The sequence below is a fragment of the Fusarium venenatum genome, assembly GCF_020744135.1.
Source record: "Fusarium venenatum strain MPI-CAGE-CH-0201 chromosome Unknown EDB82scaffold_1, whole genome shotgun sequence".
NCBI lineage: Eukaryota > Fungi > Ascomycota > Sordariomycetes > Hypocreales > Nectriaceae > Fusarium > Fusarium venenatum.
Genome location: NW_027072129.1, coordinates 485,138 through 512,530, shown reverse-complemented (window position 1 = coordinate 512,530; position 27,393 = coordinate 485,138). Strand labels below are relative to the sequence as shown.

The following is a 27,393-nucleotide window of genomic DNA, read 5'->3' as shown; positions in this document are numbered from 1 at the left end:
GAGATATGAATTAGATATAATGTGACATAGCTTGGTAAAAATGCGCTAAGAAAGAGAGTTCTTTTAATGAGATCGCCTCGTGCTAATTCAATGGTTGGAATTGATGTGCCATGATACAGGGTTGAGGAGATCAAACATGGTAGAAGTGACTCGATACGGAGATAATATTCGGCACAAGCTACGTGGTGGCGCCAAGAGAACAGCAAGGTTCGAGATTCAGCCCCAGAGCCTCGTGATGTAAATTGTGAAATGGGTTGCAAATACCACCCCACCGATGAAGTAACTATCTTCAGTATTGGAACTTATTTTCTGGCATGATCCCATTATTGCATGGCTAGGGGTGGCTTAAAACACCACTACAAGTGAAAAGATGTTGGGCTTATTTATAGACGCCAAGATGAGCGAAGTTCTGAAAATATGTCTAATTATCCCTTGTCACATTTCATCAATATTGTATACTAGTTCACGCATCCAACGAAATCGTTCAATTGATAACCAATGGCTTGAAGCGGTCAATTCTCTGCTAGGAGAAGTCCATTCGCTAACCGCAGGCGTCTGCCTCTTCCAGACTAAGTGCACTGAAGTTTACTTGGCATTCTCTACACGGCCTAATTTAGAACCTCAGTTGTTTTCAAGCCCCCAACCAAGGCCTTAGAGAGAAAACCATTAACAGAAATAGAAAATGAAAGTTGAGGAGTTATAAAAAGAATAGATATCCTACCTTGTAATTAAATTCCCTTTTATTCCTATTACAATTTTTTCTTCATTTTACTATTCCCTCATAATATCCCCGACAATCATTTCATTTTTAATCTCTTAGACTTTCCTCTAAGTCAATTCTTGAAAGTTCAATCCATACCAATCATGACTATACCAAGACAATCCGAGTTCCTAATCCGCTAGATCTGTATTTTGGAGGAGGAATACTCCACAGCGATGGACGTTTTGGACGAAGACTACGGCACCACCGAGAAAGCGAATTTCGTCTTTGGCAACAACGACGAAAACACGTACCAACTGGGACGAATTGGAGATCATTTTGTTGTCATCAACTGTCCCCGAACCGGAGAGTATGGTCTGATCAAGGCATGCAAGACTGCTACTAGCATGAAGAGCACCATTCCGTGCATCCGCTACATTCTGCTCGTTGGAATAGGCGGCGGAACTCCAACTACAAATGTCGACATCCGCTTAGGTGATGTTGCCATTGGCACATCGGCCTTTCCATACATGATGAGTAAGGTAATGGGCTTTCGGAAGTTCAAACACACTGGGAACAAAGAGACTCCGCCTGCCGAGCTTCTGCGTGCGGTTACAGAACTGCAACGCCAATTACGGCGTGGGACGTCACTGGAACAAATCATGGATGGTATGTTTGGCCAAAAGACTAAACTAAGAGAGATATACCCTCGTCCATCAGAGGACTATTTACTGATGGGAGACTACTTCCATAAAGATGAAGGGTGAGTCTGCGTTCAACAGCTAGACGATGGCTATAACCTGGTCAATCGCCAACAGCGTGCTCCGGGACAACTTATAAAAACACACGCCGGTACTATCGGATCATCACATGCGGTTATGAAGAGCGGGAAAGTTCGAGATCAACTTTCTGACCAGGAAAAAACCATCTGCTTCGAAATGGAGGCCGTAGCCGTAATGCAGTCAACTCGGAGCATCTCAGTTCGAGGGATATCTGATTACTCGGATGGACACAAGAATGACGTTTAGCACGATTACGCAGGGCTGATAGCGGCGGTGTGTGCGAAGGAACCGTTGAAGTGGCTCATGCCGGAATCTGTATTGCGCTCTACAATGCAGCTGACAGGAGATGAGCTGGAACGCCTTGTCCTAGGGACGGTTGGGATGTAGTTAGAAAGATCAATCAGTCACAGCGAAGGAATGGGAACCCAAAGACACCAATTGAAGAAGTCAACGAGACACTCAGGGAACGCCTTGACTATCTCGAATGTTTCACCAGACACCCGACGCAGGACAAGACGTGTCAAAGAATCTTGGATGCAGCTTTGGAGCTGGCAAACCACGTATCAGAGCACGTTGGAGATAAGCACTCCAACTTTATCCCAAAATACCTCAAATCTGGGTCAAAGTTCGTCGGTACCTTCAATGATATCAAAGGGTCTCGTAAAAAGAACGAGTCCCGCATTTCTAACTATACACACACACATTGGAGTTTCTTATTAGTCGTCTGCACCACACACTGTTTCCAGCGAAGAGCCCTCGCGAGAGAGAGGATGGTCAGATCAAATCAGTAATGACCAACCTCCACGAGTTTCCTATTCTACAGATCCATTGCCTAGGTCTACGCCCGTCCCTGGCGGTGAAAGAACGCCCATATCAGATTTACCTGCTTCAGGTACCTTGCTCCCACAATCTGGCTCTCGCTCTCCGCTACGTCAAGCTCTACTGTTAACCCTCTACCAGAAGTAAATCTATCACCACAGCCTTCCAGGAATGACTGATTAAACACCTACCATTTGACTAGTGCGAGTCTCCGCTCTTCACATCCGAGAGATATGGCTGCGCAAGAAAGGACATTGACATTAAAATACTACCTTTGGTGTATTATCGGTCACTTTCCAAGCTTTGTAATGGGTATATTAGTTTACACGTTGACTTCGTTGAGAATAACCCCGCGCCTGAAACCTGCCGAGACGAGAACGGCAGAAAGATCGGCATTGACATAAGGCTAAAGTGGATGCTTGGCTGATCAGCGTCAACGCAATTACTACGATGTGGTGTTCGTTAAAGGCCACTCCATGTTCCCGTGTCACATGCATAACTACTACCTACCTGCTTTGGGCGATGCTTTCAACTCCTCTTCTGGCGATCCATAGCAGGTAGATCAGGCCATGCCCACTTATCACATTGGTGACGTGGTTTGATCCCCGCTCTTCTTTCTTGGCTCAAATCGTTATTGTAGTATGAATAGGTCTCCGTCTCCTTAAATAGAACCCCAAATCGTTAACATTGACCTTGAAACCAATTTACATCCCCTTCTGGAGCTCCGTTTTTCCATCATGCGTTTTGTCGACGTTGGGCTATGGGCGCTTTGCGCATTCGCCAGTCCTGAGGTACCATCGTCTTGTGTACGTCTCACTTGTATCACTGAACTAATATCTTGCTGACGTTGTTCCTTAGTGCTCGAAGCTTCAAAACATTCCAAAACTTTACGGAAAGGTATATGTGTCTGGCACGGTAGAATATGAAGAGCGATTGGACACCTACTATTCAGCCAACGCTGCTCTCCGCTCGTCCTGCATGGTGATGCCTGGCAGTACCGATGACGTCTCTGTAATTATGAGTGTTATTACTGAAAACAAATGTCCATTCGGTATGAGTAGTGGGAAACACTCTGCGTATCGCAATTCGAATGCTGTCGAGGATGGCATAACTGTTGACTTTGGTAACAAAACTCCGTCCGAATTTTATCACTTGCATCCTCATGAGTATACAGGCTATATGAACAAAACATCATACGATACCAAGACCAAAATTGCCAGTATACAGCCCGGCTCTGTCTGGAGTCACGTGTACGAAGCTCTTGATCACTATGGGGTCGCAGCCGTTGGTGGTCGCGCTTCTCCCGTTGGTGTTGGTGGTTTCATTACTGGTGGAGGTGTTAGTATTGTCTGGCTCTGAAATGAATAGTGCGTACTGATATCGCCAGTACTCATTCCACTCCAATGTCCGAGGCTTTGGTTGTAACCAAGTTGTCAATTTTGAGGTTGTCTTGGCCGACGGCCGGATTGTAAACGCAAATAAGAACGAAAATCCTGACCTATGGAAAAGTCTGAAAGGTGGTTCTGGGAACCTAGGGTTTGTCACCCGGATAGATCAACGTATGAATAGCCTGTCGAGAAATTCGTCAAGATTCTAACAAAGCCTTTTTTGTTCTAGGTGTTGTGGAGTCGAACCAAATATGGGCGGGCTTCATCTTCTTTGACCCATCTCAGAGAGACGTCATCTTTGAAAAATACATTGACTTCGTGGAGAATAATGACAAAGACCTTGCCTCCCAGCTTATCGTTTCTATGCGGTGGGACGGAGAGCAGTACATTCTAGTTTCAGTTGTTTCAAACTCCAATGCCATTGAGGCACCTACTTCGTTCTCCGATCTACTCCGCGTTTCTAGCATCTCTAATACCACAGCCAAAGGAAAGATAGCCGATGTTATGGCACAGTTCACTGGGTCAACTCCGCTTGGACTGTAGTAAGTGGTATTCCTCAAAACGTTTTGTTTACGACTAATCGGTTACAGCGCGAACTGGATGACAGGAACAACCAGAAATGATGTCCGTATCATGAAATTTGTGTACGAGAAGTTTGAGGAGTGTGTCGAGAAGATGAGAGCTCATGCTTCCAACTCCGAGTTCAACGTGCTTGTACAGTTCCAGCCATTTACACCGTCCATGGTGAAACATGGCCAAGAAAGTGGCGGTGATATCCTTGGCCTGGACAGCATCGTCGCCGACGGCCCTGCCATAAATTGGCTCATCGTTGTCACCGCTGATACGAAAGAGGCCCAAGATATGATCGATCCCTTCAGACAAGAGTTCAAGTCTGCCGTTGATTCTTATGCTACGGAGTTAGGCATCAATAAGGACTGGGTCTATCTCAACTACGCAATCGGTGATCAGAACCCAATATCACATTATGGGTCAGATAACATTGGTATCATTCGAAGCGCGTCTAAAAAGTATGATCCGAGTGGTGTTTTTCAGCACCTACGCCGCTCTGGATTTAAGATACCCGAATAAGAGAATAAGAATTGGATTCTAAGAGAAACACAAGAATTTAACAATGATGTTACTAGTACGAACTATCCTTCATTTATTACGCGCAGAGTCCATGTACTTCTATTTTTATTCGCTTTCGCCAGTGTAGAGAACTCGCAGCCTGTTGTTCGAGTTGCCATCTTAAGTTGACATGCTCTTGAAACGATCGGGTGGTAGGCCTCGAGATTGATTAATTTTCACAGCCAAGCACTTGTCGGAAGACCATCATCTCGACACGATTACAGAGAAGCAGCGAGTGACCGATCACGAGTCAGCCATATCAGCTATGGCCACTAACGGGTGGAGCAAGCTATGTCAGATACGGCAACTAACTCGGATGGGACCGGTCTAATCTTAGAAGGCTGGGTACCCGGCTGCCTATTGATTACCTTCTTTGGAGGACCAATCATTTCGGGTTGTCTTAGCTGAGCGATTACCACGTGGTAGATTTATGAAGAGCTACTTAATCAATACCAGGTCAAAAAGGGACCAAGTTTAAAATTCATTACTTTACGAAAACAGGGTAACCCTTGTGACAATCAAGGGACGTTGACGATCTTATCCATTTCTTCGGCAGTTCTATCCGAGCAGGGTTATTCATTGGGTTAACACTATCTGCCAGCCAGGGACCCTGTTACAGCGAGACTCGTAATTGGTTTCAAAAGATCAAACTCTGTACATCCCTGTTTAACTAACTAACTTCAGCAACTGTCAAACCTGTCATCCAACGTCGCCCCTCTTATGATACCTGGATAGCTTAAAGGCTGTTCCCCAGAAACTAGTTAGCCTCAGCTCCCTGTGCACCACACTTCTTCTCGCAGTAGTATGTGAACTATAATTCAAGATTAGCAAAGACTCATTTAACGATCTTATCGCCAGTGAATAATTTCACTTACCTCATCGCCTCCAATATGCCAGTCCCGAGACCCGCAAACAAGACCATCCTATCATGCAATTAGTAGCTTTCAGTAACAACACAACGGTTTTCTTACAAAGTTGCAGTCTGGGCACTTATCCCACTGCTTGTTTCCAGTGTTGCGGTTCCTGTAATAGTTACAAGCGCATCTGGTTGCGTCGGGAAGGATCTCGTAGTTCACGCTCCAGTTGTAGCTGACGCTGAAGGGTGTTCCTCCGTTGGAAGAGTAATGGCGGTTGGTGACGCAAACGGCCTGGTTGTGAAGCTTTGCGGAGGCACTATGATACAGGTGTCAATAGACCAACAAACGATAAATTGTGAAGAGAGGGTGCTTGTTACATCTCTGCAAGGACAAGAAGGGTAGTGACAGTGAAGATCTGCATTGTGAAGGGAGAATTAGGACTGTGAAACTTGAAGTATGATGAGGTTAATGGTATGGTTTCTCACATTGGAGGAGGTGAGCAAGAATCTTTATAGTTTCTATGATACTTAAGACCTTCTACAAACAGATTAGACAGCTCCGAAGCCGGAAGTTCCAACTTACAATTGGAATCTATCCTGTCGATAACAACGGCATTGATACCTGGAACTATACTCCCACTTGACGAGGTATAATCTACTTTCAAACTCAATCGTATTCTTTACGAGGTTCTAGAATGTTTGTGGGTCAACCTCCTGCCCTTTTGATAACGGCAGTTGGATTCAAACGAAGGTTCCTGTTCAGTAGTAGAAAGGTCAGAAGCTCGGGCCCTGATATCGCAGTTCTGAATCGTGGAAAATTACTGCCAGGCTGTAGATGGGTCCACAGCTTATGCATCGCTTTCATGTTAAACCAAACTTTAAGTTTATGCTAAGGCTATTACAACCACCAGGCTAAATGGCAAACGATAACGGTGAGCTATTTACAAAGGCCAAAGACTTGAGAATCTCGGCAAGATATCCGAAAGATTCAAGTATAAAACATCGAGAAAACCCCGACAGAGAAATATTTCCCCCAAGCTCTTCAGCAAATCTCTCAACTTTCATCTGAACAATGATTCCTACTACAGCTCTTTTCCTCGGCTTGGCCGCTCTTGCCAATGCCGTGCCTTTCATGACCGAACGGGATCTGAACTCCACTATTTGGACTCCTGATCATATCCTGAAGCAGGATGAAGTCATTCTCTATGGCTCCGGTCGCAGTACGTTTTATTGATCTTGATCATGATAGATAATTGGCTAACGAATTACAGTGGAGGTTGTTCACGTCAGCGTTTACGAGAAACTTCTCGAGTCTGAGGGTGTCGACCCCGAAACTCCTGAGATTGATCAGGCCTGGCTTGATGCCGGAGCCAAGGCCGTCGCTCCTCGTGATCTAGAGGAGCGCCAGTCCTGCTCATCCACCACCTCGTACGTGACTGATCGTACTCAACGATTTGTCGACTGGGACGTGCAGATGTCCCCCGTCGTCATCGGTGCCGGTCGCAACGGCATTGATGTGACAGTCGCCTCATCCTACAGTATTTCCAACAGCGTCTCTGTCAGCGCGGGTCTTGACCTCACAGCCGTCAAGAACCGTCTCGGCGCCAGTTTCGGTGTTGACTACTCACGCACCTGGACTACCCAAGCCACTGTCACCGTTCGTGGCACTGTTTCGCAGGGTGAGACCGGCGTTGTCATCACCAGGCCTTGGACCAACCGTCGTTATGGACGATCATTCAGGGGTTGTGTTGGATCTATGCAGCAGACTGGTACTTGGATGGCTGATTCGCATGAGGAAGGTTCATATGAGGGTGTTAGATGGGTTTCTGGTGCGATCACGATGTGCATTAAGAGGCAGAGCAGCATTCCCCTGACTCGTTGCAACGGTGGTGGCCAGTTCCGTTAATCTTATATTCCGTCAGAGTACTTGGCGACTTGGAAAGGCAAGTAGCAATCTGGAACCAAAGGTTGCTTATCAAGAAGGCGCTATAGTAGTATGTTACAGTGGAAAGATCGTATGGTCTATTGTAAGGGGTGTTACTGCCAATATAGTTTAAACTATGCTCATATTGTAGCCCAAGCAACTTCAGATTGAGTAATATGCTATATGAGGTCTTTGGAAGATGCTTCACAAGTAATCAATACATCGGTACAAGGTTTCATATGTTCAAAATACTCTATAGTGGCTCTCAATGCTGCAAACTGATGCTGACTTGCGACTATGAAATTGCTAAATCCTAAGACCTTGCCGAAATGAATAAAATCTGCATGCTACACTAACTACCCGATGCGGCATCCAATGTAATGACGACTTTCAAAAGAGATTCAGATAAGCAACCCGGCATCCCGCGAATCGAAGTACATATTGTTCTCTGTGAACAGATGGTGGCATATATCATCCTTCAGCTCCCCCCAAAATCCACGAAAGCGTTCCTCTTCACCTTTCACATTTAGGAAAAAATCTGTATAATCGGTACGGCAGGTGTATTGCTGTGTATCACGGACCTGTCTCGAAATCTCAATTGCCATCGAGATTGCGAGATCAAAATTGAATATTTCCAGTGCTTCATCAATACGAAGGGAGTCAATGAGAGTCTCAAGCGTATATTGGCGTGGTGGGTGGAGAGCATACCACCTAAATAATTTCAAGTGATTTGTAGAGGCTCTTTTTTTTTGGTCCGGCACCCTTGAGAACGCGGTACTCAATACGGAACACGGCTGTCTGATGTGACTCATGTGTTGTGTAAGGGTAATACGAGAGGTAAAGATAACAATAACGATAGCCATAATAATTATTTAATTCCACCTTATTAACCATGCCCCTCCTCACACTTTGAGCAACAGAGATACTTACCATGTACCCATCCAACCTCCGTTTCAGCAAAGAAGTCGACGTCCATCAGGCTCGGTTTTAAGACTACAGGCAGAGTAGCGTCGTAGGTCTCTATCTTCCTATAGAGATCTATTTCGGTTTGTTGCACATTTGATGATCCGTTCGCAAGAGCAGCATTTGTGAAGATGTCGCGAATAGTATCTCTGGCGGAGTCTGCTCCCTGACGCAAGCAGCGGTTTGCTGACACTTGGCTGCGTGTAAAGTGACCTTCAGACATGGTGGGCCAGGAAGACGTAAGATGAGTGTCCGAATGTAGATAGAAAGGAAAAAAAGAACAACTCCAAGTTGTTTAGTATTTATGTTTTTCTGATGCCTAGTCCTTTTGCGTTCATGGGGAGACGTAAAGTGGCGCAATCGTGAAAACAAAAATTTAAGAGTCCCGTTCGGTTAAGCAGAGTACAAACAAACCCTTCCATTAGAAACAAACTTGGTACCATTCCATTGAGAACACTTTTGAATCTACTTACAAACAATATTAAAGAGGCCTCTGTTACTACATAACTACTCTGACAAAAATTTCACTATTTGTGAAAGCAGGACAATGGTTGCAGCAATGTGCAGGTAAGAAGGCAGCCGTACCCCTTTGTCATTGTGGATGTCAATATTCTTTGTGCCGCTCCGGTAACAGATGTTCTTCGTAACTGAAAGGATTACTAGGTGTAAACAGTGGGTTTGGATGGCAGCTCCATAGCTTTGAGGGACCTTTGCCTGTTGCAGGGATTTTGTTCAAAGCATTTGTACTGTTGCATATTGACAATGACCGGACTGGAGCACACAGAGGCAATGTATGCAGCACATGAAAGATAATGAGCACGAATTTAAATATAAGGAGACCTTCACCACAAATTTCCTACCCATCTAACAAAAGAACTGCCATTTGCAACACTATCATCACTCAAACAACATTCATCCAAGTAACAACACTGAGTACAACCAAGTTTTCTAAATGTCTCACACACTCCCCGAACAAATGACAGGAGGCGCAGATCGCCAGTATGACGAGGTAACGTTTCAGCGTCGCATTCAATTTCGCATGCGGACTCGCCGCTTTCTTCGAAACATCCCACGGCTCGTTCAATACTGGAAGAAGCAGGTAAAGGCTGAATTCTTAGAGGACCTGGGGAAGAGTGGCAACGTGGAAGTCTCCGCTTTAACCACGAAGGAGTACGCCAAGCTGTGCGAAGCAAAGAGTGAGAATTGTGACTTCATGATTTCGTGCATGAAGAGTGACAATGACCACTTTGAGAAAATGATCAAGGACCTGCAGTGCAATCCGGTTGGGACAATGTCAGATTTGAGGATAGAGCGATACGAGGCGAGTATTGAGATCCGCAAGAAGGTCATCACTGACATCGAGAAAGAGAGACTGCAGCTCGTGGACAAGAAGAATGAACCGGATGAGTTGGAGTACGTACTCTGATCACTGGATCTTGCACATGAGAACATGTGCCAAGCTGGATGGAGGAAACACATGAGGTTTGACGTTCGGTTTGGAAACATAAGAGGGTAGCCAGAATGAAGTGCTACGTTGGGTTTTCAGTAAGGATGCGGGCCATCCACTGAGAGCACAACGGGGTGTTGAGGTCACATTCTCATTTGTTTTGAAACAGTAGAAGAACAATAAAATACTAGGATTTTCGCTCTTATATAATTTAGTAAACTAAGTCTGTGATTTCATTTCCGTTACCCAGGTATCTACTTCCATATAGGTAGGAAGAAATGACATGCTATCTTAGCAGAAACGGACCGTGAAGTTACCCTTGCCATCTCTCTACATATTCCTGTATTCTGGAACCGTGCGCCCAGATAACTCTACGCAACTGTCATCTAGCGCAGGTCATCAATCCTGTCAACGGCTTCATCAGTCAGATTCCTGTCTGATAGCGTCTCTCGCTGGAAATAATTTGTCAACCTCTCATCTGGTGGAATAGGGGCGGAAAAAGTCGTACCTTGAACCCACTCATCCCAAAGCTCAATGTAGGTCTCCTTGACTTTGTCCGAATCCCACCACTCAGACTGGGACTTGGCGCATCCAACAAACTGCACCTGTCGTTTTCCATCCTGTTCATCCAGAATCTTGAGCAAGTGACACACATCGTCTAGGATTCCAGATGCGTAGGCCCTCCCCCCCTTGCCGCGCCAGTACCTAAACAGTTTCGGTCCAGAGACCAAATGGATATCACGTTCAGTGAAGAGTTTTCGTCCGAATGGCACGCCTTCCGAGTCTACTCCACTGACGGCCATGATGACGCAAGGAGATTGGAGGGTCGGCGTCACACTAATAATCTCAACGTTGTCGCGGGTGATCGGTTCGTGGGAGGTGATCCTCCATTCTTGTGCGGTTTGGAGGTCTGCAGAGGAGTTCAGTTTAGTGGGCTTTCAACAAGGAGGAGGAAGACGGACCTTCAATGGTTGATATATAACCTATTTTAAGTATTATATCCCGCGTGACAAGATCTGGATGAGCAGAGGCTGTTGTGGAACAATGGTTTGTCGGCAGTTGGGCAATGAGGCTGTCGCCGTCTTCAAGATGGATCGGAGGCATCTCAATGTAAGGTTGTTCGTCTCTAGCTGTTACCGTGAAAGGTGAAGAAGTTGCGGATTTGATGAAAGTGGGAAGTGTAAGAAGCTGTGCGAGCTAGAATGATGTTTTCAGCTGCAGCGGTTGGAGTATTCAATTATTATATTGCATGAGGCCTGTAGACCGTGAATCATTTGGCCTCAGAGGGCGGTTGCTATAGGCTATAGTCGGTCAGATTTGTAGCGGGCAGCAAACAATGAGCAAACAAACACTTAAAAAGCAAACGATAGGAAAAGACCAAGTTACACGTCATCAATAGCCTGACTTCGGATTCCATCAATGATATTGCCAGGGTTGTATGCTACATACTTTGAAACTGCAAAGCAAATGCAAAGTAAACATTAAATGCGCATACTCTTTTCCCAGTGCGGTTATACAAGTTAGGGGGTCATTAGTGGCCAGAGTTGGTGCACCATTTAGTGGGTAACCCACTATAAATCACTGAAACTGCTTCTGTCAAGGCGTGGGCAGGCACACGCGAATCAGAATGTAAAATTTGACGCCAAAAGTCTGAGAACACCCACCCTGTAACAACATCATTCATTCAACAGCAATAACTTGACGTCGATCTAATTCCATTACAACACGTTCAATTAAAAGTTCATATATATATTTAAAGACTCCTGATTATTCTATTTAACGTCTTGTATACCATCCCCGGGATAAGTGCAGGTACCAGGCCTGTGGGAGAGCCAGCCAAACAAACAACGGTGACACATGAAGAATCGTTTGTTGCTTTTGTTGTTCATTACCTCGTTTGCTGCAATGACCAATGTGATGGACTTCCAAACACAGTGGATAACATTGCGGTCTCTTGTAATCAAGTCTAGGATGAGATAGCGAAAACATTCTTCACTTTTCAGTCTCGTGTCCATCTTGCTCGCGCGAGTAGTCAGTCATTTTTGAAGGCATGTCCAGTCGACCAGCCATCTCAATAAGGCAATATTTGGACGGTGATACTCCGGCTAATAGATTGGCGAGTCATGGTAAGTCCCTGCCAAGCCCATAGTGACTTTCAGCCTCAGTGGCGTTCAGACTATCGATAACGCTTTTCTCAAAGTTACATGGTCAACGTGCCATATTGGCTTCCAGACCCTTCCTCAATCAATAGTCTTAATTGGACCGACAAAGTAATGAAAACCAACACATTCTTTTTGCGGGTTAAGTGTAATGAAAAGGGGAGGTAGAAGAGATTCATAAATTAATAAATCGTCGCATTTGACCGTTGTTTCCATTTGTCTTGTTCACTTTCGTTTACTTACAGCAGAGATGTCTCGTCGTCTCGTCCGCTCATTCTTGCTGGCTACGGCCCTGAGTCCGCTGGTCAATGCAGGACCATGTCGGCCTCAATCAATCTCTACTTCGAGTGGTACAGAGGGACTAACTCAGGCTGTTTCTTCTACCACTATCGTTGCTTCTTCTTTGAACCCAAGTGACACCTCACAGTCTGCTACTGTCTCTGAAGATGCTGTCACTTCAATTGAAACCTCCTCTATCGTTCCGACCGATACGACTTTGAGCTACAGCGGCATCTACTCTGTTTCCATTGCAACTGAGATTTCTCTTAGTTCCTCGACAGACATCTATTCGACGATCGATACTGAAACTACATTTGCTGTCGCTACAGACACTACCTCTACACTCAGCGAGGTCGAGCCCCCCGTAGCTACTTTGACGGATACCACCATGACCTCCAGCGAGAAAGAAACCTCCACCACGACAATTGCAGAGTCCGTCTCCACAATTGGTTCCTCAGAAACCACCGACACTGCGCTGACCGACACCACCGAGACAACAAAGGCGACAGACACCACGACAATGACTTCAGATGATGTCACGACTACCGCGACAGGTCCCCTTACTTCCGCTACCGAGGCTTCTTCGACAGCTCCCGCAACTTCTACCGAGGCAGCCCATGCCTGTACCCCTACAATGGTCTATCCCAAGCCCGCAGATGCCGTATGCGGAAGACAAGGGAATCCTGACTCGGCGACAAACCTTATAGTGACCCGTGGAGGGGAAGCTACAGAGAGCATCTGGAACTGTTACAAGGCTTGCAAGGATACACCCGAGTGTGGATCTGTAATCTTTTACCGGAATCTCTACTGCGAGTTGTGGAAGGGCAAGCCTGGCGAGACTAACAACCTTGAATCAGATTGGAGATGGTGGGATATGGACTGCTTCACCTGCCTTCCAGACGAGACACAGACTACCCCCCCGACTCAACCAGAACCCACCTGCAAGAACAACATGGTCAACCCCCCGCCCGGAAACCGTGTTTGTGGGAAAATGGGAGATAGTGGTGGCTTGTATTGGGATGCTGAGGGTCCCGCAAGTTCAACGAAATCGCTTGCAGTCTGCGCAAAGGCGTGCAGTACACGCGGGTGCAGGGGCTTCAAATTCGAAGCTGACAAGCAGTGCACGTTTTACGTGGGCACTAGTCTGTCTCCAAGTGATAGTACTACGAGTTTCAAATGGTATCAACCTGAATGCTTTTGCGACCTTGACAAAGTAGAAGTCAGCGAGCCTGAACCCACTTGCAAGGACAACCTCATCAATCCTCTTCCTCAATACCGGGTTTGTGGCGAAATGGGGGATAGCACGGGTCTGTTTTACAGTGGCCCAGGTCCCGACGGTTCTTCTGAATCTCTCCGAGCTTGTGCAAAGGCTTGCAAGGAAGGCCAGTGTTCCGGATTCAAGTTCGAGGCTGGCCAGGAATGTGAGTTCTACGTGGGTGGGGGTATGTCTATCGGGCGAAAAATCACAACGAGCTACAAGTGGTACGATCAGGACTGCTTCTGTGATCTTGAAAAATCAGGCGATGATGAAGATGTCTGCGTCGACGAGTTACCCAAGACCACTGTGTGCGCTGTCGAAGGACGACCCAAGAACACCTGCATCGAGGATATCACTCCTTTCGCACCCTCCTCGACAAAGTCTCTAGAGGCCTGTCGAGATCTCTGCAAGGACAACAACTGCGACTCAATTGCATTCAAAAAAGACGAATGGTGCAGTATTTACAAGGGCCAAGTCGGAGGAACGAGCGACGAAATCGATGTCCCTGGACGCAAGATGTGGGATATGGCTTGTTTTGATGAGCAGCCAACCAATGACGTCTGCAATGGTACACCCTTGGACCCCTTGCCTGCAGAAACTGTTTGTGGTAAGATGGGCAGTGTTTCAGGAAACTATCTCGGTATCTCGCGCCCACAAACTCCTGGAACTCTGGCAGAGTGTTACCTTACATGCAAGGCTGCAACCGACTGTGACGTTTTCGAGTTCAAAAAGGACGGGGTTTGCAATCTTTACAAGGCTCAGGGTGTCTTCACAGCCAGCGCCGTCCAATTCACCGGAAGTGTAATTGAGTGGTGGCAGCCAAGCTGCTTCTGTGACGAGACTAAGACGGGAACCAAGGACCCTGAACCGAGTTGCGTCGAAAATATGCTAAGCCCTTCACCCAAGGATAGTAATTGCGGTGCAACCGGAAATCCTACGGCACTTGATCCCACGGCAATGCTTGGTCAAGCTGGTGCAATCTCCTTCGACGCTTGCCGTGATGGCTGCAAGGCTTTGAGTGGGTGTAAATCGTTTCTCTTCGAGATCGACAATAACTGTGTCTACCTTGCTGCTAGTGCTATCAAGCTTGATGGTACAAACACGGGCTGGAAGTTTTACGACATGTCCTGCTTCTGTGAGGAGACTACCTAAGCGCAAGATCAAGAGGATTGATGGGACTGTTGATAAGTAGTTACTGGAGGATAATGGGCTTATATTATTTTTAATTCTATCTTAGTTTAACTTGCTTATCTAGAAAAATTGAGGTGAAGGGTTAGTTTTAGATTGCTTTGGTCTGGCAAGGTGCCAATCGAGTGGCTGTGTCTCGGGAGTAATGATATCATAATAGGAAGTATCCTTCAGGATCATAGACAGGTAGCGAACTCGCAGTACCTATCCAAGTCTAAATTCTATTGCTGTCCCGCCGTTTCGGTCAGAGTACCGAGTGTGCATGTAGTAACCGGCGAGTTCGTAAAAGTACATATGCGGATAGGGGTTACCCTCCGCTTCAGGTGCACAATTTAAATACCTGTTGTCGCCTTCTGTACACTTAACAAAAAAGACAAAATAACCCGCTGCTCTCTGTTCTTCATTCAAGAACTTAAATGAATCGCGACTGCATTGAGTGCAGGATGCCGCATAAAGCTTTTCACCACTAGGGAGGACCGCGTAGAGTCGTGAGGTTGCAGGCTCTAGTCCAAAGAGGGCACCAGAAGACTCCTTGTCCACATCACTAGTGATAGAGGTACCGAAGTCATCCACAGGAAGCCAGACATCCTTTTCGTAGCCTTCGTCAACAAAAATAACATTTAGAGTTGTTCCAAGCGGGGCCTCCAACGATGTTGTGGTTGATGAAGCGAGTGCGGTCGAGGTTGACTCTGTGGGAAGAATAGTGGTTGCTGGTGATTGAATGAGGGTCTCAGTTGATGATAACTCAGTCGAAATAGCAGTGATCGATGTTTCAATGAGGGTAACCGTGCTTGATACCGAACTGGTAGCAGAATCGGCATATGATTCATCTATGGTGGTGATGCCTGTGGCTCCGGAAATATCTGACGTAGTAGTCTCTCCGCTCAGAGCAGAAGTTTCAGACATTCCGTCATCCGAGTTGACTGCTGTGGTAGTGGGTATGATGGTCGATGATTCGTCGGCAGAAGTGATTGGTGATGGTTTACATGGTCCCGCGTGTATCAGACGTGTCTGTATTGCGAGCAGCCCCAAAGTGAGGGATATGAATGATAAACGCATCTTGAACGACTGAATGGGATCAATCCCCGTTGCTAGCGACGTAACTTGATTCAGTGGAAATGAACCGAGAATAAAAGGATCTGCCTGCTGGAAGGGTAAGTCAGGGTGATTTAAATAACCGATCAGGGGCCTATTATCGCTGAATCCACAGCATTGACACAAATATTGAACATTAGTGATAAACTATTAACGCCACAATCCTTGGCCTTCGCCCAACAGAGCACTTTCACTGGCCGTACAGTACCCGAGTACTTTCGTTTATGTTTGTTACAGTCCTTTTAATTTTAGTTTATGATACACTGACTCGTTCATAGTTCAGCTCGGATTTGCCTGACTTTGTACTAGACATTGTCGGTCGTGTCGCGTACATACACTTGATCTGATGTCGGTACTCGCAACCGCTGATGCAAGCTCCCTGTAGACTTGTCGTGATAGTTCATCGCAATGCATCACGTTCATTGTCTAATGCAAGGCGATTTTATAATATGGTTCTTGTGTCCTTGTCGCGGCATACTTACCGTAGATTTTTGAGCATTTGGGGTTGACATTTAGTTGCTAAAAACGGCAGAAAAACATACAACAGCAGGGATTTACTAGTTATTACCGACCTAACTACTAATCTATTTATATACTATTATTAAGTCTAAGACTATTTCTAGATAGTAATTAATATAGAGAATAATATGATTATACTATTACTTTTATGCCTCCCACTTAATATTACCTTTAGTTTTAGTAACTAATAGTTTAAGTTTGGGCTATATAGCCTATATAACTGAAAATCAGTACTCTAGGAGTTACTATAGTTAAGACTGGTTTATCCCTTAGGGATTATCACAATTATAACTTTAAAGTAAATTATAAAGGCTAAATATACAGACAACCGATAACTTGTATCTATTTTTATTTATTAAAATAAGAACTAAATAGACCTTCCTTTTTAATAACCTAGTATGTTCTCTCTAACTTCATATTATTATACTCCCCAGCGGTGATAGAACTATACTGCATTGCTTGAAACCGGGGATGGTTTAGATTTCCCACTTGGGCATCCCGGTTCGGTTTCCCAAAAAATGCAATTGAGAATCTCTCCGGAACATGGCAATCATTATCCTCCACCGCTGTCCGATAGGGCACCGTAACCCTATGCGGTATTGCCCATACCTGATTCCCTGTCCATCGCTGGAAGCAATCGCCAACTATCACCAAACATTCCATCGGTTGTGACTCAATGGCTTGGTATCTGCCAGTTTCGCGGTCTCGTCCCTCTAGCCCGCCGGTGTTGTCCTGGAAAAGCAGAGTGACACTGCCAAAATCCGTATGATCGGCAATCCTTGTTTTTCCGCCTATTAAATCGCCTACCTTCGTTGATGGGTAGTGCAAGAGACGCATTTCATGGTGGCTTTTTTCATGGAGGCACGAGAAGAAATTTCGCTTGAGCCCTAGTCCAAGAGCGAATGCCGCTAAAACTTGTAACTGAACTTGTTCCAGGGCCTCATAGTGCTGCTCGACAATCGCTCGAAATTGTGGAATTTGACATTCGCTAGGCCACCGATTAGGGAACTCAGAGTCGTCAGGTGATCCCAGATCGAATGTCTCCTATAAGGTTCATTAGCCATGTTTTGATTCATACAATCACAACGCGTACCTTATTATCTTGTATTTCGCTATTCTTTTCCGAATCTTCGGCGAACCCTGTAACACCAGCGAGCTTTTCTTGGCCGACAAAGCTGTATCCGCGATGAGGGCTGGCTTGCGGAGGGTGGGCAGCGACCATCTTGCTAGTCATGTCAAGAGAGAAGAATCTTTTCGTCTTTAATATCGTTAGCTATGAATTCGTATTAGAGAGATCTAAAGGAAACATGCCACATCGAAAAGTTTGACGATCTTGAGGGTAGGAACATCATCAATTTTCAATTTCACAATCCCCGATGCTTCCAAGTTTGTGATTAATTGCTGAGCGAATTTTGATTGGGTAGACTCATTCCCGTGTAGGAACTGTCCGAGATCTAAAGATTCGAGATTCAAGAGGCTACTAGCCTTGGCCGAATTCTCCATTATGCGTGGTATAGTTGTCAGAGGTGTTACAAGAGTTAACAAAGATAAAAAATAGGGTAGTGGTTCAATGATCAGAAGGATTTATTTATAAAATTGGGATGTTTATATATTTAATCAGTATCCCTTCATTCTAAACAATGGGTCACTCTGTGGAATGTAGGTTAATTCTGTAACTCTCTAGATGTATATTACGTAGAGTTACTAGGCGGCTTAGTAGCTCGTGACGGCACACACATACCTCGAATAGCTCCTAACTTGCTAGATAACAGGCGGTGAGTTCTGATCTATGATGAGGATGTTTAAGAAGCTGATAAATAAAGTAGAGTAAGCTGGCTGAAACACGGCAGGATAATACAGTCAAGACACGGTAGGATAAAGGAGATATGAGGAGATAGCTGAAACACGGGAAGGTAAAGGAGATATAATGGTATAGCCAAGATATGGGAGGATGAATAATATATTATGTAATAGCTAAAACACGGGAGGATAAAGGAGATATGATGAGATAACTGAAACACCGGAAGATGAATAATGTATGATATAATGGCTAAGACACCACAGGCTACCCGTGAGATAGTTGCCTAGGTATATGATCGTTAAAATGGACCACTAACATTCTTGTAAACGTTGTTTATTTGTTAGACGTAGCACCAGTCACGGAAAGGGATTCTGACGATACTGCTGCATGTCCATTTATTTAAAGCTCCTTTCACCGTGCTGCGAATTATTAAATCCTCTCTTTTTATTAACCGAAGAATATTGATTGGAAATAGGATTCTTTCTCTACCAGATCATTTGAAAACAGTGACTACATCTTAAAGATGGTCAATCTAACCATTATTCATGATAGGGAAGTCCCTGCCGGGCTTTTCCATCAGCATGTTTCTCTTTACCGAACTAGAGAGCTAAGTTCGGAGATTTCAATTGAGGATGCCGAGGACGTCATATCAACAGATATCAAAAGTACGCTCTGGTGCATGTCGATTTGATATGAAAGCTGACGATATACCAGATAAAGATGGAGATGTGGATATAATGATTATCTCAGTCAGTAGCCGATTACAGAATGCCATAAAATCGGCTATTTTCCAACTGAATGGCAAGTTATTATCATAATGCCGATACGTAATTCTACGCTAATGTATCTAGGTGACGAACCCCCAATGAAATTGGTAATCATCGACGCTGAACCTTCATTTTATTCCATCTCATTCTCTACCCATAATCATGCTTTTTTTGAAGCAATAACTATACCAGAAAATTCAGAAGTTGTGCAAAAGAATTTTGTCAGTGATTTTCCACGGGTCGCGCTGTTCTTTAAAATATCCTTACGTCTAACTTCGATCTACACACTTACTAATCGACCAATCAGGTATACTACTCCAGTCCTATGTCGTCAAGTTCGGATGAGAGTTCCATGATATTGGAGGGAGTCTTCCAAAAATCGCAAAGTACTGGCTCTCCTTTCGGTACAATTACTATTCTACATGTTCTCCCGAGAGCCCTACGCATTCTGGAATACTTTGGAATGGAATATGCTATGACGGCATCTACAATTCTCAATCTGGATCCTGCTACAATGCGCGATATTTTCCGCAAAGCATCTGCCCGCTCTATCGTTAGTGTGGAACAAAAAGTAGCACAACGGCCAGAGTATGAAATACCGGACTTGATTCGAGATTTGAAAAGCATCATCAACTTATCCTCCAAGATACAGTACCCAACCCCTTTGCTCAGTACCACCTTGTCAATCATTATAGAATGGCAGGATACCCACCCACAGTCTTATAGCGTTGGTTATTTAGGGTCTCCCACCCTTATGCATTTGCACAATCGTGAACTGCACAAACCTCAATCACAACGTATAGTAGTCGTTGGTCTTGGCATTATGGGACTAGGCATGGCTTTGTCTCTACAGAAATTGCATCACGTTACTGGATGTGATATTGACCAGGAAAGACTTGACGAAGCAAAGTCGGCGTCTCTACCGGTGACAACTGACGTGGCTAGTTGCTTGGACAAGACTGATTGCTTGCTATTCGTTCTTGAGAAATCAGAACAGATTCTTTCTGTGATTGGAGAGATTTCAAGCCAGCTTAAATCAAGACGGAAGGCTCTGGTCATCATCGCTCACACAACCATGTCTGCGTCGTCATCAATTGAGATCAGGGACCGAATCTTCCAACTTAACAATACTATCTCATATCTAGAGGCTCCAATTTCAGGCGGCCCGAATAGGGCAAATAGTGGCGAACTTTTGGTTTGTATAGTTATCCGGTGATATATCCAAGCTGATAAATTATATAGATAATCACGGGGGGCGAGCGAGCCGTTGTCGAAGATAAACTCTCTGTTCTTCAGCAGATGTCTACCACAATCTATTTCGCAGGCAGGATCGGCAACGCAAGCAAGATGAAGGCTCTACACCAAATTAGCGCCGCCATCAACCATGCTTCCTCATTCGAGATCACTTGCCTGGGACTCCATTGTGGAATCAAGAGCGAGGTCAGTCTTTTCACTTATGACCGCTTGATCTCTTGCTGACAATTAAGATATTATACGACGTCCTTGTAAAGTACGCGTACAATCAATACTTAGCAGACAGGCTGCCAAAATTCCTGGCTGAGGATTATACCCCTGACGCTCGACTATCAATTTGGTTGAAAGATTTGGTAGGTGACTGTAATGTAGTTAAAACATTGAAACTGACAGAAAGTTAAGGAAATCGCTCGGAACCAAGTTTCCGAGACTGAGATTAATTTGTCCATTATTGACAAACTCTTGTTCTTATTCAAGAAAGCAGCTGAAAATGGTGATGTGTCAAACTCTGACATATCTATCGCTCAATTTTGGAATTGCAGTTTAGAGGAAGTGTAGTCTATGTATCGATCAGTGGTGTTAGTAGGACAGGGTTAGGGTAGTCGTTATGTCTCAGTGGAATTACAGTTCCAGTATAATATAACAGTTAAAGATTTATAACAAATGATTAGATGTAAAAAGTCCTATATAAGTTAGCTTAAACAAGATCCTAAGATCTATTTAATGTACTTACATATAACTTTGTCTTCGCTGACCTTAACCTTAGACTAAAGATATGAAACATTCAAAATACTAAAACACCACTTGCATCGTATTTCAGATTCTACTAAGCCGCTTCCATTATACATTTAAATCTGCAAAAATAGTACAGGTACTCTTTCCCGAAGCTGGGTAATTCTAATAGCTAAGCTTTAGCTTACTATGCATCGCTGCTAGTTCAAGGATCTATCTCCTCTTCTCTCTTAAACCCAAACCCCAAGGACATTCCAGATAGCTTCCTTTTCTTCCATTAACAAGCTAGCCGCAAGTCCGCTCATGATTATCGCTACAAAATCTGCCCTTCCACTCCATACTCTTCCCTAAGTATTATACCTTCTAGCGCCGTCCTTGCACTTACCCAGGTTCTCAGTCTCCGCTTGCTACCTAAATCTAAATTCCTCCTTTATTGGATTGCATCCATATCCCCACCGCCAGACCGCCTACTATATTCTTTTGCTAACAAAGCAAATAACTTCAGGCTTGTACCTTCTTATTTTATCCTGAAGTATGGGTGTGTCTGGTCACCAGTCCCGGGTGTAACGATTGGTTACCGTAACAGTGCTATAAGGCTCTATAAGCAGCTGTAAGCACCACTATAATTGCTCACATAGTGATTATAGCTCAATCTTTTACCCTGTGGCATAACGGTCAGATACAACCGTTACAAATATGGGCTGCAAGAGATCTGATAACGGAGGGAACAAATGTGAACGCACACGGTGGCCAGGCTCTACTGGTTGCCTCGCATCAAGGCAACTCAAAAATCTTGCGACTGCTTTTGGATAAAGGAGCAGATGTTAACGTAAGCAATTATTGTCATGGTACTGCTCTGCAGGCTGCATCGAGCTCCGGTCACTTAGGACTCGTGCGGCTCCACTTGAACAAAGGGGCAGATGTTAATACAATTTGTGGTTTTTGCTGGAAATGCACTACTGTCTGCATCAAGAACCGCTAAATTAGTGATCATACGACTACTTTCGATAGATGCGCCGATGTAAATGCAGCTGATAGTTCTGGTGTCAATGCTCCACATGTTGCTGCGTCTCGATACTGTGATCAGGTAGTGCAGTTTCTATTGGATAAGGGAGCCTGGGTTAACGTACAAGTGCTGGAAATCCTTTGGAAAATGAGTAACGAGAAAAAGCAACTACTTGTTTATCATAGCGCCGAGGTGAATGAAGCGACCAGAAAACGATCCAACTCAATATACTTCGAGGATTGGACTAAATTACCTCGGATTTGACTGGGAAGTTTGTGGCAGCTATTGATTTTCAGTACCATTGCGACTTGTCTTGGGTGTACTGAAGTGTCTGGTATCCCCAGAGGCTCGGCGAATGGTAGAGTAACGAGCTGCTAGAAGCGTAAGAGAAGATATCATTTAGGTACTGTATCGTGTTTATTCTTAATGAGTCATATTCTTCAGCCGCTTGGGATTATTTGTAATATCGGAAGGCCAACTTTTAAGTTCACCACCTTCATGAAAATAGAAGAAGTTCACTACTTTGAAATCGAGCTGAGGGTGGGAGTTAGAATTTGTGATCTAGTTGCAATTCTTTCAAGCATATGCACATAAATAATGAAGAACTTGGGATCCTGTCCAGCTCTTGTTTGTTTTTCAATTATTAGTTCTTAAAATAAGTTTTTCTAAAAATAAGGATCGTTACTTAAACTTAAAGCATGAAGTAACTAATAACTCCTCACCGACGGCTTCTAGTAATAGATAGAAAAAACAAAAAGTTCAGGATGCAATTAATACGTTTATAGAATGGCCGGAACTCCTTGATTCTAGCATCTGCTAATACGGGTCTTGTTGAACCGAAGCTACCTTGTACAAGTCGGTTAGCGGTTCGTTTCATCTGACTAAGAGAAGCTAGAAAAGGGATAGCGTAAGGCATTTACCCAAAAGGAGGGAAAATTGTAAGGTCACATAGCGAACAGAAGAGAATACAATTGGAATATAGATCAATTTCCACATACGGGTTCAACGACTTCCTTATTCTCTGTAGCGTTAAGCTCAAAGAATAGGCCAACAGCGGCAACGTTAATGACTAGATAGCCATTGGCCACTGAGCCGCGAGCCTGATGATAGCCCTGGTTGAGATTTGTCGTGCAGAGAAGCCAATTCTCCTCGTCCCATGTCACTCCTGGAAAAGAGGTCCCGTAGATATGTTTGACTGATTGGCTGGAGTTGCTGTGGCCTTGATAATATGATTGAATAATCTTCTGGCATGTGGCACCAGTACCTAGTACTCTAACAGAGTAAAGGAATGTAAAGACAATGTATCTTCTATACTATTAAAGAAGGATTGGTATGAATGTCACATGAGTGTCCGTGTGAGAAGTTTTCTTTACATACTGCAGTAATCATCGTGCTGGTTTCTTATTTCTGCTCTACCTTTGGTAATGTGTAATTTTCAGAACTGTATCTTTATAGCAACAACTTTGTAAAGGCAAAGTGAAGTTACACAAGGTCCACATTGAGTTGAATGCGAAAGATCAAGGACAAAGGCAAGCAGCTACCTGAACGGATGTATCTAACCTCTTGTTACGAGAATCAGTAATTGGGAGATGTCGAAATCTTGTTAATCCCGGAACCCCGCAAACAAGGTCTATGAAGAGGGTTTTGCTGAAATCGGTAATTGAACGTGAGATCGATGCTAATCAATTCCCAAAGTAGAGTAGCTATGTCATTATTTGATAATGATTTGGTTCGATTGGTAGGTGTACGTATGTAGAGAAGGATAAATCTCTGCATTGCCCAGGTTATTTGGACTTTCTAGAAGCTAAGAGGAGATGCCTGCATGCTGTTGGACATCGTCGCCTTTCCTTAGACAGACCGTCTTGTATCAGTCCTTCTAGTCATATACGACTAGCCTTATCAGTTCCTTGTCTCAAATACACTACTCAAGATTTGACAATGATCGTAAGTGAGGTGTTTCTTCTAGACTGGCATCAATACTCTCTGAGAAGAGCAGGATGTCGATCTAGTAGCGTCGCCTCGATGGCTCAGTGGTAGAGCGTGTCACTAGTAATGACAAGGTCTACGGTTCGATCCCGTGTCGAGGCACAACGAGTTCATTAGCTTATGATGATTTGATTTTTACATTTTTTGCAATCTCTAACTCCGACTCTTGTATGATTCGAAGTTCACTGACCTGAACTGGTGCAGTACTGACAATCGAATCCGGCAAAAGTAGATCCTTGTTACGCTAATCCGGTGAGTCAAATGGCATTTTGAAGCATAGTCGGGTTTATTGGTTTTTTAAAGCTTGGATGGTGGAAAAGCAGAGGCACTTGAGCAATATCGTGATTCCCGAAACCAATTGTCACAAAGACCAACTCCAAATGCGAAACAAACCCTTATCCCATACCTATTCGTAATGAAAGAATTAAAAAATGATCAAACCTGGTTTACTGGACTTGATGTGTATGGTAGTTCAACTGGTGGTTCTTGCAGTCTGTGGCTCGGTAGTTCAGCTACTCCGAACGGCAACTCTTTGGGTGGAGGAGCCGGCGGGCGAGGCGTGAGGTCACTAGGACTAGGGATACTGGAAATATTTGTCATTAATCGCCATATCTGAGTTGTAACGAGGAGGTATAACCTACTAATGTGTATTCATATTGCCTGGGTTTTGCGTCGTCATCGCTCCAACATCCTGCGGAAAATCATATAAAGGCGATAGCGGCGGGCTTGTGTGGTGACTTTGACCGGTGGTGTTGACGGTTGGACTTGTGGGTTTGTACACCCAATACCCTGGCATTGTACTGTTTGGTGATCCGACGTCGACCTCAGTAACAGGCGTCGTTCCACCCAGACCACTATGTATGGTGTGGTTGTTGAACGCTTTGTGATATGCATCATTGAAGCCACAACGTCTACCGCACAGATAGATTCCTCCAATGATGATACCAAGAACAGCGACACTGCCAACCACTATGCCAGCAATCGCACTACCGCGGAGTCCATTATCTGAACCAGTTGTCCCTCCGCTGACAGGAGAGGAACTGCTGCTTTCGTTCGGAGCTGTAGATGTGGTCGGTTCGGGGACTGCAGACGTGGTTGAGGTTTTGAAGCCCTCTTCCTTTGGCCAGGGTTCGCCGGGTGTTAATTGGTAATCCACATCTGCTGCATTTTTAAGCCAACCTTTCAAAGTTTTATTCTTTGACTGTCACTATTGTCAGAACGTCCGACGTAGAAGAATTGTTAGGCAGACTTACCGGATTCACAACACCCATCATATGATACCTGACACAAGATCCAGGGGCGCCGCAATAAAAGAAGATGGGCTCAGTGTTGTTTACTCTTACACGGTAGCGGGGCGCCTAGAGGTGTTAGTCATCCTAGTCCGGCTTATTGAAATACTCCTGTACACTTACATCGTCAGTGATAGCTTTGACCGGCTCAGGACCACTTGAGAAGCCGCTCCTGTCTGTATCCACATACTCATATGGGATACATGGATTATCGTAGTCTCCTCGGATTACCCAGTGTGCGTCTGGATAGAAACGGTATTCAATTATATCGCCGACATCTGCCTTGATATCTTCGGGAGTAAACTTATGCCCCGCCTGTCATATATGTCAGTGCTGCTTGAGGGAGTAAGGCGAGTCTCAACTAACAGCCCCCACGTTGATGGTATGTGTGGCATGTCCCGTAGTCGTAGTACTGCTAGGCATTCCATCCTCCATTGTCGAGGACGGGGCATCGGTTGGTTCTCCATTATCGGACGCCGATAACGTCTGAGCGCAACATCCCACAAGAATTGAAGACAATACCAGTAACCGTTTCCATAACATAGCCACAGCGCCTCTTGTCGTGAGATAGTCTTGATTACCTAACCAGTAAGCGAAACTGTGGAAATGTCGGAACTGTAGAAGGGGTATGCGAAGGAAAGATTCAGAGGTTTGTATTATTGTCAGTATTAGTAGAACGGCGAGAGGTAGGCGAATTGAAGCGAGGGGGCCGTCTTTGATAACGGCCATGAAGCAAACTATACCCTCTGGGGCTGAAAGGAAACCTGGTCTGGATCATATGCGCCATGCAGAGCATGATGGGAACTAAGCCCTGTACAGCCTGTCCGGAGCTGAATGTCAATCACGGCCTGTTCCACCCCGTCAATCCACGGAGAGTAACATACAGTACGCTTCTCGGCCACTACAAAGTTAAGACACCATTTTGTAAGCGTGCTGCCATCAATGGGAGGTACTGGATCCTAGGTGGGGTACATCCGTTGAGGTGTCACGTCTACGATATGTTTGGTTGCTGTGAGTATAAGCGGCGTCAAGAACCAAGACCTTTAGCTCTAGTCTAATGTGGATATGGCACAGAGTTGGGATTGTGGCTTTTTGGCTTTATCTTGGGTCTGGAGCTGGCAAGCCACAGTGACATTAGAGATCTAGACTTAACTGGAGGCTGAACTTGAGTTTTCCAAGAGACATACAGGTCTGAGGCTGAATTTCACTGGCAAGTTAAAAATTATAGTCCGAACCTTGGAAAGTCTCCTTTGCGACGTAGTCTTTTCACCAAAGACTCTCAGACTACCAGGGCGCCAAAATGGGACAATGGCGGCTTATGCCGAAAGTCCTGAGAATGTCTCTAAAATCTGCCTAATGGACAATGCCCCGGCAGTATTGAGTACGTAGGTAGGATCAAGAGGAACTACCAGTAGACGCACCGAAATGTAGTGGATTTCCTCAGATCAACCACATCACTTGGCATGTGCTCAGCTATTGCGGTATAACGGGACATGCGTGTTACAGTGTTCATCCGGTCGATGACATCAGGCAAGGTGAGGCTATCGGTCGCTGGAAGAATGCGTGGTTGCAGTTTGGGAGTGATGCGTGGTGACTAGGAGCCACGTCCATCATTGGTGATTTGTTCCGTCTTGGTCTTCGACTTGCATGAGCAGCTTCCACTTGAATATTGGGGCAACGTGTGTACCAGTATATCGGTAATTTGGCTGGGGAAGGAATGGCTGAGTGGCAATAAGCGGGGCCATTGAAAATTGCCTGGACACTAGAAGGTACAGATACAGCGATCTATGCGTCGGATGTAGACTAGCGGCGGAAGGGGAAGGCTGTTAGCGCCGTTGGGAACGAGGGACAAGATGGAAATTGGAGGGAGTATAAGTTCGAGAATGGTTCCTATCACCTTAGGCTTTATGATACCGAGAGCATGCTAGACCGAGAGGCTCTCTGTGCTTTCAAGGTTGCGCCTACAACTTATAACGTGCTTACAGGCACGGCGTATTCGTTGCACACCCAATCAAGGCCTACCATTGTGAGGAGAATCTCAGAAGAAACGGAC

General features: G+C 44.9%; 11 protein-coding genes and 1 non-coding gene across 12 annotated transcripts; 7 read left to right on the top strand and 5 right to left on the bottom strand.

Moving 5' to 3' along the window:
- Positions 1-936: 936 nt before the first annotated feature.
- On the top strand, positions 937-1,467 carry EDB82DRAFT_469739 (uncharacterized protein; the record flags this gene model as incomplete). Its single annotated transcript, XM_025732409.1, has 1 exon — positions 937-1,467. The coding sequence occupies one exon, from the start codon at positions 937-939 to the stop codon at positions 1,465-1,467; it is 531 nt and encodes a 176-aa protein (XP_025591337.1).
- Positions 1,468-2,904: 1,437 nt separating this feature from the next.
- On the top strand, positions 2,905-4,886 carry EDB82DRAFT_482218 (uncharacterized protein). Its single transcript, XM_065608185.1, has 6 exons — positions 2,905-3,107; positions 3,160-3,424; positions 3,476-3,639; positions 3,689-3,860; positions 3,919-4,231; positions 4,280-4,886. The coding sequence occupies exons 1-6, from the start codon at positions 3,039-3,041 to the stop codon at positions 4,776-4,778; spliced, it is 1,482 nt and encodes a 493-aa protein (XP_065465235.1). The 5' UTR covers positions 2,905-3,038; the 3' UTR covers positions 4,779-4,886.
- A 688-nt stretch (positions 4,887-5,574) lies between these two features.
- Positions 5,575-6,298, bottom strand: EDB82DRAFT_564167 (uncharacterized protein; the record flags this gene model as incomplete). Its single annotated transcript, XM_025732412.2, has 4 exons — positions 6,052-6,298; positions 5,789-5,990; positions 5,693-5,740; positions 5,575-5,628 (listed from the first exon to the last, which is right to left on the bottom strand). The coding sequence occupies exons 1-4, from the start codon at positions 6,093-6,095 to the stop codon at positions 5,575-5,577; spliced, it is 348 nt and encodes a 115-aa protein (XP_025591339.1). The 5' UTR covers positions 6,096-6,298.
- A 447-nt stretch (positions 6,299-6,745) lies between these two features.
- EDB82DRAFT_549281 (uncharacterized protein) lies at positions 6,746-7,579 on the top strand (the record flags this gene model as incomplete). The annotated part of the gene is made up of 2 exons (XM_025732413.1): positions 6,746-6,893; positions 6,945-7,579. The coding sequence occupies 2 exons, from the start codon at positions 6,746-6,748 to the stop codon at positions 7,577-7,579; spliced, it is 783 nt and encodes a 260-aa protein (XP_025591340.1).
- Positions 7,580-9,512: 1,933 nt separating this feature from the next.
- EDB82DRAFT_469735 (uncharacterized protein) lies at positions 9,513-9,986 on the top strand (the record flags this gene model as incomplete). Its single annotated transcript, XM_025732415.1, has 1 exon — positions 9,513-9,986. The coding sequence occupies one exon, from the start codon at positions 9,513-9,515 to the stop codon at positions 9,984-9,986; it is 474 nt and encodes a 157-aa protein (XP_025591342.1).
- Positions 9,987-10,393: 407 nt separating this feature from the next.
- Positions 10,394-11,007, bottom strand: EDB82DRAFT_531406 (uncharacterized protein; the record flags this gene model as incomplete). Its single annotated transcript, XM_025732416.2, has 2 exons — positions 10,970-11,007; positions 10,394-10,917 (listed from the first exon to the last, which is right to left on the bottom strand). The coding sequence occupies exon 2, from the start codon at positions 10,808-10,810 to the stop codon at positions 10,394-10,396; it is 417 nt and encodes a 138-aa protein (XP_025591343.1). The 5' UTR covers positions 10,811-10,917; positions 10,970-11,007.
- A 1,409-nt stretch (positions 11,008-12,416) lies between these two features.
- EDB82DRAFT_549277 (uncharacterized protein) lies at positions 12,417-14,855 on the top strand (the record flags this gene model as incomplete). Its single annotated transcript, XM_025732417.2, has 1 exon — positions 12,417-14,855. The coding sequence occupies one exon, from the start codon at positions 12,417-12,419 to the stop codon at positions 14,853-14,855; it is 2,439 nt and encodes an 812-aa protein (XP_025591344.2).
- Positions 14,856-16,898: 2,043 nt separating this feature from the next.
- On the bottom strand, positions 16,899-18,008 carry EDB82DRAFT_423354 (uncharacterized protein; the record flags this gene model as incomplete). The annotated part of the gene is made up of 3 exons (XM_025732419.2): positions 16,899-17,549; positions 17,599-17,778; positions 17,820-18,008. 3 exons carry the CDS (start codon positions 18,006-18,008, stop codon positions 16,899-16,901), a joined length of 1,020 nt encoding a protein of 339 aa, XP_025591346.2.
- An 821-nt stretch (positions 18,009-18,829) lies between these two features.
- On the top strand, positions 18,830-20,885 carry EDB82DRAFT_469731 (NAD binding domain of 6-phosphogluconate dehydrogenase-domain-containing protein; the record flags this gene model as incomplete). Its single annotated transcript, XM_025732420.2, has 6 exons — positions 18,830-18,971; positions 19,158-19,294; positions 19,381-20,268; positions 20,316-20,513; positions 20,561-20,680; positions 20,730-20,885. 6 exons carry the CDS (start codon positions 18,830-18,832, stop codon positions 20,883-20,885), a joined length of 1,641 nt encoding a protein of 546 aa, XP_025591347.2.
- A 2,053-nt stretch (positions 20,886-22,938) lies between these two features.
- On the bottom strand, positions 22,939-23,454 carry EDB82DRAFT_469730 (uncharacterized protein; the record flags this gene model as incomplete). The annotated part of the gene is made up of 3 exons (XM_025732422.1): positions 22,939-22,956; positions 23,064-23,378; positions 23,443-23,454. 3 exons carry the CDS (start codon positions 23,452-23,454, stop codon positions 22,939-22,941), a joined length of 345 nt encoding a protein of 114 aa, XP_025591348.1.
- Positions 23,455-24,081: 627 nt separating this feature from the next.
- EDB82DRAFT_t72 lies at positions 24,082-24,153 on the top strand. Its single transcript has one exon. It is a non-coding gene; the product is annotated as a tRNA-Thr (tRNA).
- Positions 24,154-24,486: 333 nt separating this feature from the next.
- EDB82DRAFT_425232 (uncharacterized protein) lies at positions 24,487-25,883 on the bottom strand (the record flags this gene model as incomplete). The annotated part of the gene is made up of 5 exons (XM_025732423.2): positions 24,487-24,634; positions 24,693-25,252; positions 25,305-25,409; positions 25,464-25,655; positions 25,707-25,883. 5 exons carry the CDS (start codon positions 25,881-25,883, stop codon positions 24,487-24,489), a joined length of 1,182 nt encoding a protein of 393 aa, XP_025591349.2.
- Positions 25,884-27,393: the final 1,510 nt, after the last annotated feature.

Bases quoted from the DNA above. Each gene is read 5' to 3' on its own strand.
- EDB82DRAFT_482218 (XM_065608185.1), top strand. From the start codon at position 3,039: ATGCGTTTTGTCGACGTTGGGCTATGGGCGCTTTGCGCATTCGCCAGT. The intron at 3,640-3,688 runs GTTAGTATTGTC...TGATATCGCCAG, and splicing joins GTTTCATTACTGGTGGAGGT to TACTCATTCCACTCCAATGT. The intron at 3,861-3,918 runs GTATGAATAGCC...TTTTTGTTCTAG, and splicing joins TGTCACCCGGATAGATCAAC to GTGTTGTGGAGTCGAACCAA.